Source organism: Nanorana parkeri, unplaced genomic scaffold, assembly GCF_000935625.1.
Source record: "Nanorana parkeri isolate BGI_ZX_2015 unplaced genomic scaffold, ASM93562v1 scaffold351, whole genome shotgun sequence".
Lineage (NCBI taxonomy): Eukaryota > Metazoa > Chordata > Amphibia > Anura > Dicroglossidae > Nanorana > Nanorana parkeri.
The window spans coordinates 57,545-69,043 of record NW_017306619.1 but is presented as its reverse complement, the minus strand read 5'-3'; the positions used below and the strand labels follow the sequence as shown (position 1 = coordinate 69,043).

Below are 11,499 nucleotides of genomic sequence, written 5' to 3'. Positions count from 1 at the left end.
AGGTGTGTGGTGGGGGCCATGGTGGGGTTGGAAGGTGTATGGTGGGGTTGGAAGGTGTATGGTGGGGTTGGAAGGTGTGGGGTGGGGGCTATGGTGGGGTTGGAAGGTATGTGGTGGGAGCCATGGTGGGGTTGGAAGGTGTGTGGTGGGGGCCATGGGGGGGTTGGAAGGTGTATGGTGGGGGCACTGGAGAGAATAGAACTAGTGTAGGGGTGCTGGAAGGGAATGGATGGTGGGGGTTGGAAGGTGTGTGGTGGGGGAACACTGGAGAGAATAAAGTTTTTTTTAGAAAAAAAATAACGCTTTACAAACTGCTTACAAAGAGAATTATGTACCAGTTAGTGAGTAGAGGTTAAGGAGTATGAACTGTATATTTTTTTCATATCATTCCGTATAGGAAATGTCTAAGAATATAAATGTTTTCATTTTAGATGTAATACCTTTCAGAAGGTTATCTCGCTTTCAGATCTTGTAGTAGATCCTAATCTCAAATGTAATCTCTGGAAGTGAGTAGATTGGACGTTTGTCCTCGGAGCCGCTTTTGAGGTTCCCCGCCGGTAATGATGCAGTTAAGTGCGCTCACACAGGTTGCGCTCGGCTCGAGTACGGGATGTTTTAATTAAATGTGTCCCATGTTTCTCGGCAAAGTATCATTAGGCAGGACTTTCCAAGTAGAATGCACTACGGTTGCTAAGTTTCTTAATCCCCCAAGGGCCGACCTTCGCTGAGGTGTGTTTGGCCAGGCATGTCCCACAGACGTAAGGGGCACCTTACAGGGAGATGCAGTTACCAGGCGGATCATGGCATTTCACCGTGCCTGGCCTGTATTGTCTCTCCCCTCATTGAACTGTACGGGTAGGCCCAGTGTTCCCAGAGATGGCCGTTCATGTTTCTGCTCCATGGAGTGCGGGGGGGAGGGAGGGTGAGAGAGGGGCCCCCTCCGCTCATTATATTTCTGCAGAGAAATTCGAAACACAAATGATTTTAAGAGCTAGAACAAGGAAAATGACAGTTAACTCCTGACGTGCCAAGTAAATGGGATCAAATAGCAATGCCCTACACCGTGTTAACACTTGCTGGTTATGAAGGGACTTTAAAAAGTTCATGGACCATTTTTGGGTTGCTATCTTTATTTTTATTTTTCTTTCTTGATAATTGAGGATAAATAACGAGCTGCTGAGGGCTTACAGTCAAACTTATTCCTGTTTGCATGTGCATAGTGGTAATTTATACTCGTATAAACGGCTTAATAAGGGTCAGTGAGGGGGTCAATTTACATGATAAAATTATAAACCAATAAGGGGTGAGTGGCCAGGAAAAAGAGGACAGCCCTCCCCCCCATCCTGTAGCACGTGTGTAATGAATGGTCATGGCCTTCCATACACTGCTGAAAAAGTTTGTGACTGCTTTGATTGGCCACTTCTTACCCTTCTTCTCTTGGGCTGTCTATTGCACGATGGTCTTGGAATCGTATATCCTTCACATCATTGGCACAGTTGCTGCTTTGTCCTTGGACTGTGGTCACCGGACGCCCCTGCTCCTAGTGAAAATGAGCTGGGGGGGGTTAATAGAAGGTTGCGAGATTGTCTTAATGCTAGGGTCAGGGTTTGTGGTGGAGGTTTAATTTAACTAGTAGTTCAAAGTGTTTGGGGGTTCCGCAGCTTTAAAGTGACGTTGTTGCCTTCCCCATGGAAGGCAAAGTGACAGAGTGTCTGCGAAAGGCGCCCCCTTCCCCCACATGACCAAGTATACTTGCCTTGCTGCAATTTCCTCCATTGTATCTGGTGACACTAGTGGACTTGCCACATAGGAAGGAGCAGTGATGGAGTGCAGGGCAGGGAAGTCAGGTGGGTCAGGGGGCCCTTTGCAGAGACACTGTAACTATGCCCTACATGTCCTTCTTTGCCCTAAATCTGCTGCCTCCATCAAAAGCATACCCCATGATTTTTCCCATTGTTATAGGCAATTCCTGTTGGGTGACCCTGTGTTTCAACGGTTGTCCTGCTGTTTTTGCACACATAATGTAGTCATGGTCCACTGTTGTCACATTAAGAAACTCGCCCTGAGAAATGCCATGCAGCCGTCGCTGGAGTGCATGTGCATAGGAAGCCTGCAGAGCAGGTCAGCAGCACGGAGATGTGAAAACAGGATTTTATTCAATTGCTGCGCAGTGCGTTTCAGAGTTTGCCAGCGTTTCCCTCTAATTTAACATTGGCGTAGAGGTCCACTTTGAGTACTCTTCCGACCTTTCACCATCTGTAAGACAAAAGCAGGCGATTCCACTACAAACAAGTTGCATGATGTTAATACGTGATGGAGCTAAAATTGTGATTATAAAACTCTTCTCTTCACTTGCATGAAGACCAAGCTGGATGAGGTTGGTCCAGATTAAGGCCCCATTCACAGTTGATTCGCAAATCGCGCGTTTGTCGCACCATTTGCATTTTGCGCGATATCGCGCAAATGCTTGCATTGAGCAAGCTTGAACCGCAGCTAAATCCACTCCAAAAAGGGTCCTGCTGTAGCGACGCACGACCCGCGACAGCAGGACCCTTTGCCCCATTGAGAAGCATTGAAGAGCGATATTGCGCGGTAAATTGCCGCGATATCGCGGGAATTACCGCGCGATAAATCGCTAAGTGTGAACGGGGCCTAAAGCTCAAGCTTGATATGTTCGATAGATGCAAGGACTATTTTAAAGCTTTAGTCAACCGTTTTTCAAACCCAACAAGTTTTTATTGCTCAAGCAGCTTTAAATATTTTTATTTTTTACTTTACTTTTAGGGGCTTTGGAAAATATTGGGGGTCTAAGACCCCTAATATTTCCCTTTTTTAAATTAGAAAAAGTAATCAATCTCTTTTTCTGCAGCCCCTGTTATCAATGAACAGGAATCCTCTGAGTGTTCCTGTTCATTAATAACATGAGGACAGAGTATGTTTACTATAACTACAATCATGAATGAACAGGAAGTGATGTAGATCACTTCCCATTCATTCATAATTGAGGATATAGTAACCATACTCTGTCCTCAATTATCTACAAACACTCAGCGATCACTGACTGCTGGTACCGCTCTCCATCCTGACAGCTGTCACAGGAGGCTGAGCGAGCGGTGCAGGGAGGAGAGCCCAGCCTCCTGTGACAGCGCAGGCTGTCTCCGCCCCCACACCGCTCTGCCGGACTGTGATAGGAGGCTGAGCGGTGCAGGGAGGAGAGACAACGGCCGCTCACATCGCTCTTCTCCCGCAGCGCTCGGCCGGCTGTTAGAGTTTCTCTCCTCCCCGCTGGGACACAGAGCAGCGCCCAGCGGGGAGGAAAGAAAACAGGGATGCGCCGATGTATCGGCAGGAAAATGGCACTTTCGGCGTTTAATGCCATTTTCGGCCGATATGTTTCGGCGGCCGATATATCGGTGCATCCCTAGTCCATTCTGCGTAGTTTTCTTTGTTGGTGTCTTTAACATATGCAATGAATGGCGTCAATTTCCTTTGCAATGGTCATAAATGACTTAGATTTTTGTTTTGTTTCCCCCAGCAAAAATATCTCCTTTTTTTTAAATGGAAATTGGACGCAGTCTTTTTGGGGGAGTCGGTCTAGCCTTTGAGGAGGTTATATCAACACTTCCATTGAATATACGATATGGAAATTGTGTCAAAAAATCTTTTATAGAAATATTTTTATTAAAGAAGAACTATGGGGTTAGGGCTTTTCCCCATAGTTTTCCTAAGGGTAACAGGAGGACACAAACTAGCGTCCTTCCGTCACCCTAGGCTCAGTAGCTCGCGGTATACAATTTTATGTCTGGATCCACTCATCTGCATGAGTGACAGCTGGCTCTGCATATCTAGAGGCAGAGCCAGCTGTACCCGCCCCATCCGTTCCGCCAGTCAGCGCTGGCGGATCGGAGCGGGGAGGGGGGAATCCAGTCCCTCCCCTGTCACTGCTCACTGCCGGCACCGGATCGAGAAGTGAGCGAGCACCGGTATGTGTTCGCTCACTTCCCGATCTACTGAGCCGACCTGTGACAGTCTCATTGTCACAGGTCGGCTCAGATTATGAGGCTGAGGGAAAAGCACTCATAGTTCTCCTTTAAGGAACAATGAGAATATCCCGCAGGGTTTATTTGTAATTTTTTGTTTTTTATTGTACGGCTGGCGTCCTAACCCTCTCCTAAATCCTTTTCAGGTGATTAAAGCCGGAGTGAAGACCACTTGCAAATGCCACGGGGTTTCCGGATCCTGCACAGTCCGCACCTGTTGGAGACAGCTTTCACCTTTCCACGAGATTGGAAAACAGCTGAAGCAAAAATACGAGACTTCTCTCAAAGTAGGAAGCACCACCAACGAAGCGACTGGCGAAGGGGACATTTCTCCACCCAAAAAGCCCGCCTCCGGTCACAGCGACCAAATTCCAAGGACTACGGACCTCATCTACATCGATGACTCTCCGAGCTTCTGTCGGATGAGCAGGTTTTCTCCCGGCACGTCGGGGAGGAGGTGTTACAAAGACAAAAACTGCGAGAGCATTTGCTGCGGGCGGGGACATAATACTCAGAGCAAGGTGGTGACGAGGCCTTGCCAGTGTCAGGTCCGCTGGTGCTGCTATGTGGAATGTAAACAGTGCACGCAAAGGGAGGAGGTGTACACGTGTAAAGACTAATCAGCTCTCTTTGGCCGTGGATGTATTAGAGACCATCGTAGGATCTGAACACATAAAAAAAAAAACAGGGTTTGGTTGGCAAAATTGGATGGAGACCTAAATTTTGTTAGCACTTTTCCGGGTCTACGTGCCCAACTGTGTTTTTTAATGCATTATCCTTTAGTTCCTGGGTAGATAGTGGACATTCCAAGTCATTTTTTTCCCACCACACGGTCATCTCTTGGTCCTTTTTTATGTTGTCGCCGTCTTCAGAGCATCAAGACGAGTCTCGCAAGATGCTCCCGGATTGGTGGCTAGAGGCAAGCGTGACCATTTTTTGGTGAGACAGGAAAAAACTGAGTAACTGGATGAGAAGGGAATCGTTCTATTTTGCAGTTTGTTTTGTTTTTAAAGAAGATTCAAGTGCCACCAGTAGACCACTGTGAGGGTTCCCTGCTGGTGTTTTTTTTTTTAAATGTGCAAAACCAAACAACGTTGGTCTCCCGTCAACACTATTTTATAATTGATTTTTATGAATTGATGTTGCGTCGTCTCAGAGAAGTCATTTCGATGTACTTGGGGTACAAAGACAACCAAATCCAGATGCCTTTTTTTTTTAGCACTATCACTGTCTTAAAGAAAAACCACTAGAAAAAAAAAATGTATTTTTCGTTGTATAAATATATATATATAGTTTCTTCTTTTTTTTTTTTGTTAAACGAACCCTGTGGAGGTTAATGTTAAAATTCTTTAAGAGCTAAACGACATGAGCAGTCCTATTAATCTGCTGTTCTGCAAACCACTTCCAACCATTCACATGCATTTGAAATAGGTCCTTGGCAGGGCAGTGTTGCCCGGGTACTGGCCACATTTGCCAGCAACCAAACTAACTAGCCCTTCCTAGACGTAGTGAGCTGGTAGAGGGGTCCCTCCGCTTTAGTCCCGTGCTCCTTCTGGGGGCCCACTCCTCCATTTGCAGGAGCAAAATGTTAAGGGATCTAAAGGCCGTCTCTACTGGTCCCGATGAGGATTGCCCCTCACTTCCTGGTGCCAATCTAAAAATCTGACTTGTCACCAGAACAGAAATAGAAGGAAAAGCTTTTATTTTGGGGTGTTTTGTTCCGGTGACAACTAACTGGACAGGAAGTGAAGGGAGATCTCCCCAATGGGACACGGGTGACCCAAAACCCTGACAGGGCCTTTAATCCTTCCTTACTCTATCCTCTAATCCAGGGGTAGGTAAACTCTGGTAGTCCAGCGGTAGTGAAACCACAGTTCTTGTCATGCATCTCTCTCTGGAAATCATGCCTGGGGGCGGCCATTCTTGCTATGCCTCATGGGATTTGTAGTTGCATGACAGGTGGAGGGCTGAAATATGCCTACTCCCAGGGCCATTAATATAATGAGGCAGCCTGATGTGGTTACCTCAGGTGGCATCTCATTTGGAGTGGACGGGTGTGCGTTGGGTTGTGTCATTTTTCCACCCCAACTCAAGCAGGAAATACATTGGGGACAGACTTGCCTACCCCTGCTCTAATTCTTCCCGATTATCTAAAAATGGAAAAAAAAAGATCTGTCTAACTATCCCATGTATGTATGTTACCCATCCATAGAAGGTTCCTTGGCTACAATGATAAAATGGAGGGGGGAAGAGATACATTTTACTAAAAAAAAAATGGGGTAAAGAGAAAACTGGTAAACCCACACACATGTAAAAATGAGTGAAATGGTTGAAACCAGCAGCTCATTGGCAGAGCAAATTTTCCACAATGTGTTCCAATTTTGTACAATTTGTAACTGAAAAACATCAAGATGAGTCTCAATGTCACCGAGAGGTCACATTGCTTACTTGAGAGGTCACATTGCTTAGTGGATTATAACTGCCAATGTACTTTAGCCCGGAGTCCTAATTACCTCGTTCGGGCTCAGACCCTCCCCATTCTTATTCTGTAGTTCAAACTCTGAGACCTTGGCCAAAAACAAGCCGTCACTTTGGCTTAATGCAGAGAGCGGTATATGCGTAGCGAGGACTTCCGCCAATTCTTGTAACCCGAGAAGCAATGAAATAAGGGGTGGAGACTGTATGATGCTGAGAAACCACTAAGAAGACTATGGTACCATTGTTCAAATGTGCCGGCTGTGCGAATGTTGATCAGGAGTTCCCCAGGACACGGTGTCTCTTTGCCCTTGCCAAGCTGTGAAATAGGTGAATCTTGTGTGAAAGTAGCCTAATGAATGTTGCTTGAAAACATTTTAAGAGTGTGACAAAGCTACTGGAGTTGATCTTTAGTGAAGGAAGGACGGAGTAAGTGTTGTAGAAGGAATCCACCATAGGTTAGCTAAGGGAACTCTTAATCTGTTTCCTTGAATTGTTTCATTTTTAGGGCCTGTTGACACTTATGGCAGTGCACGCGTTTAACTTGTGTTACTCCCATGCATGGCAGTGCACCTGCGCTGTGTAATGCTTTGTGGTTCCATTCATTGTGATGGCCATCCCAATGTACAGTAGAGCCCAACACACCACAGTCTACCCCAGTACGTGTGCATTGTGGTGTGCTGCGTTGCTCAAGGGCCATGTAGGGTTTTTCATCTGTTGGCAGCCCATTCATAGTGGAAGGCAGTGGCGTAGCTATGGTCATAGCAGCCCAGGCAGCTGTTATGGGGCGCAGGAGGTGGGCATGGCTATAGCCACAGCTGCTATGGGGCCTGGTGGTGGAAGGCAGTGGCGTAGCTATGGTCATAGCAGCCCAGGCAGCTGTTATGGGGCGCAGGAGGTGGGCATGGCTATAGCCATAGATGCCCAGACAGCTGCTACGGGGCCTGGTGGTGGAAGGCAGTGGTGTAGCTATGGCCATGGCAGCCAGGCAGCTGTTATGGGGCGCAGGAGGTGGGCATGGCTATAGCCATAGATGCCCAGACAGCTGTTACGGGGCCTGGTCGTGGAAGGCAGTGGTGTAGCTATGGCCATGGCAGCCAGGCAGCTGTTATGGGGCCAGGAGGTGGGCATGGCTATAGCCACAGCTGCTATGGGGCCTGGTGGTGGAAGGCAGTGGCGTAGCTATGGTCATGGCAGCCCAGGCAGCTGTTATGGGGCGCAGGAGGTGGTCATGGCTATAGCCATAGAAGCCCAGACAGCTACTATGGGGCCTGGTGTTGGAAGGCAGTGGCGTAGCTATGGTCATGGCAGCCCAGGCAGCTGTTATGGGGCGCAGGAGGGGGGCATGGCTATAGCCATAGAAGCCCAGACAGCTACTATGGGGCCTGGTGTTGGAAGGCAGTGGCGTAGCTATGGTCATGGCAGCCCAGGCAGCTGTTATGGGGCGCAGGAGGGGGGCATGGCTATAGCCATAGAAGCCCAGACAGCTACTATGGGGCCTGGTGTTGGAAGGCAGTGGCGTAGCTATGGTCATGGCAGCCCAGGCAGCTGTTATGGGGCGCAGGAGGGGGGCATGGCTATAGCCATAGAAGCCCAGACAGCTACTATGGGGCCTGGTGTTGGAAGGCAGTGGCGTAGCTATGGTCATGGCAGCCCAGGCAGCTGTTATGGGGCGCAGGAGGGGGGCATGGCTATAGCCATAGAAGCCCAGACAGCTACTATGGGGCCTGGTGTTGGAAGGCAGTGGCGTAGCTATGGTCATGGCAGCCCAGGCAGCTGTTATGGGGCGCAGGAGGGGGGCATGGCTATAGCCATAGAAGCCCAGACAGCTACTATGGGGCCTGGTGTTGGAAGGCAGTGGCGTAGCTATGGTCATGGCAGCCCAGGCAGCTGTTATGGGGCGCAGGAGGGGGGCATGGCTATAGCCATAGAAGCCCAGACAGCTACTATGGGGCCTGGTGTTGGAAGGCAGTGGCGTAGCTATGGTCATGGCAGCCCAGGCAGCTGTTATGGGGCGCAGGAGGTGGGCATGGCTATAGCCACAGCAGCCCAGACAGCTGCTATGGGGCCTGGTGGTGGAAGGGGGCACCATGAGGCTGTTGAGGCAAATTTAAACACAGGACATGTTGGAGATATTACAGTACTGTATCATTTAAGTGGTTTCAGTTGGCGACAACCATAATCCCCTGTAAAGTCTCCTGTGTAGAGCGGACGTCGGATGCACTAGAGCAGGGGGTAGCCGAACTCCGACCCTCCGGCTCTGGTTGAAACTACAAATCCCATGATGCATCTCTCTCCGGGTGTCCTGTCTGTGGCTGGGAGAATCTTGCAATGCCTCATGGGATTTGTATTTCCACCACAGCTGGAGGGCCGGAGTTTGGCTACCCCTGGACTAGAGGGATCTTGCTATCATTGGTCACAACTCCGAGACAGCTCATCAGGGGGGGGGGCGACCCATCACATTGTCTTGTAATGGGGCCATGTGATCTGTAGTTACACCCCTGTTGGAAGGGCTGCCTTAACCAATACCTTGGCCCGTGTACAATAATGCACTGCAATGGAACACTTAAGTGTGAATGGGCCCTCAAAGATTTTTTCCCCTTGTTTTCAGGTGGCATCAAATCAAAACAAATTCCATAGATATATCTTTAAAAAAATAAATCAAGGGAACTGGACTTGTTGTATTTTTTCTTGAAGACGTTTTGCTGGTCGTCCGACTAGTTTTCTGAATTGGGGAAGCTGGTCGGATGACAAGCAAAATGTCTGGAGAAAAATACAACAAGTCCAGTTGCCTTGATTTATTTTTATTTTTTAATCTATATACCAAGTGACCTGGATGAATGAGGAACCTTCACGGACAGATTCCATTGACCAGGGATGGCCAAACTCCGGCCCTCCAGCTGTGGTGAAACAACAAATCCCATGAAGCATCTCTCTCCGGGAGTCATGTCTGTGAGAATCTTGCAAAGCCTCATGGGATTCGTAGTTCCACCACAGCTTGAGGGCTGCAGTTTGGCCATCCCTGCCCTAGACCTTCTCCTCCAGCCCGGTCCCATAACAAGCAAAACCAATGAAGCGGCTTAGGAAGTGACAGTTCCTCTTTATTTGGGGTCTTTTGGGGCACGTGTCTTTGAATTGTATACAGCAGCAGCTTTAATATATTTTTTGAATTCCAAGGTCTTCTTTTTTTTTTTTTTTATGGTATTAATAAAAAATTTAGAAGACATCCCAACTTTATTAGTAGACCTTTCAACATGGACATTGATGGTGAATACCTTCCACCGTGGGGGAGCTCCTCGTGTAGCTACTGCAGTCGTCAGTCTTTTGCATTTGTAGAAAATAGTTCTTCCTTAAGCCCTCATTCACATGGGAAACGGCCGTCACGTGCAGCTCCGTGCTGCGTGCACAGGCAATATCGGGCAGCTCCCGGGAGGGACGGGTGCTGCGTGTGATTAGTAAGCAGCCCCCATCCTTCTCGAAGGGGACTACGCGGCCGTGCGCCGCCCTACGCTCACCTGCCCTGCACGTCCGTGCGGGTGTCCTTTAGTCGTAGGCTGACGGAATGGATCCTGTCTGCGTCTGAGCCAGGACACCCGCACCCGTACGGACCTTGAGGTGAGCGTAGGGCGGCGTACGCCGGAGTAGTCCCATAGTGGCTGCGTACTAATAACACGCAACACCTGTCCTTCCCTGGAGCTGCCCGATACGGCCGTGCACGCAGCACACAGCTGTACATGCCGAATGAGGCCTAATACAAGCATTTAACCTTCCTGGCGGTAATCCCGAGTGTGGCTCGGGGTTAATTTTCAGTACCAAAATTTTTTTTCTAAAGAGCTATTTTTGAGTAGACACACATTTTGTGCCTTCAATACTTTTTAAACATAAAAAGAAAAACCCCAAAAAAATATAAAACAAAAATGGAATGCATGTCTGTGTGTTTTTAAGAGGATTTGCAGTCGTTAACGGCTGAACCAGATAAACTAAGCTTGCACATATTTTTTTTCTTTTTTTATTTGTATTTTTAATATCCACATAATTTTCAATAGTTCCAGGAAAAGCAAAAATAGCTTTATCGCGCAAGAGAGAGAGAGAGAGAGTGAGGATGAGTGAACTACTGAGCGGACAAAGCTCTTATGAGTATATTTCACGCACTGAGGCCTAGATGCTTTCTGTATTTAATATGTATTTATGACGATGTGGATAGATATTGCTTTTCTGTTTTAAATATTGTACATAGTTGGGTTTATTTTCCTGTGGTATTAAAAAAAAAAAAAAGATTAAAAAAAAAAAATAAAAGCTGAAAAATGGACACAAATTTAGCAGGAACATTTACAGCTGGTGGTACTAAACTTCTGTTCCTTGTATGGATTTTTTTAAAGTTTAATAAAGTTTTTTTCTTTTTTTTTTTTTTTTATGCCCCTAATTCTTATTTCTTTTGTTGGTTTGCTGTTGTTGCAACGCTTGTAAAAAGCAAAACAGAAAGTGCCTTGCTCCGCTGTTTACAATGTTTCTTGGTGGACCGAGCTGGGAATGCTGACGGCTTACAATCCTGAGATCACATGATCCAGATCCAAGGAAAAGGGGGGACAGCCCTTTTCACATACCGTTGTTCGCTCACTTCCCCCCCCTCCCCGCTCCGATCCGCCAGCGCTGACTGGCAGAACGGACGGGGGAGGGGCGGGTACAGCTGGCTCCGCCTCTAGATAGGCAGAGCCAGCTGTCAGTCACGCAGCTGGGCGGATCCAGACAGAGGTGTCGGGATCCGTTTCAGCTGCGGCGTCTCAGATATACTCAGTATCCTCCCGTCACCCTAAGCTCAGTATACCGCGAGCTGTAGCTCCCTATATACTGAGCCTAGGGTGACGGGAGGACGCTAGTTTGTGTCCTCCCGTTACCCCTTAGGAGAACTATGGGGAAAAGCCCTAACGCGATAGTTCTCCTTTAAGACACTTCCTGTAATAGGATTACAACACTCGGTGGTTGA

At 47.9% G+C, this 11,499-nt stretch overlaps 1 protein-coding gene across 1 annotated transcript in view; it reads left to right on the top strand.

The window, feature by feature from the left end:
- The window catches only part of WNT9A (Wnt family member 9A), a 93,014-nt gene extending 88,213 nt beyond the window's left edge, over positions 1-4,801 (top strand). The window contains exon 4 of the mRNA XM_018558642.1: positions 4,187-4,801. Within this exon, the coding sequence (XP_018414144.1) occupies positions 4,187-4,660 (474 nt within the window). The 3' untranslated portion in view covers positions 4,661-4,801. The remainder of the gene's footprint in view (positions 1-4,186) is intronic.
- Positions 4,802-11,499: the final 6,698 nt, after the last annotated feature.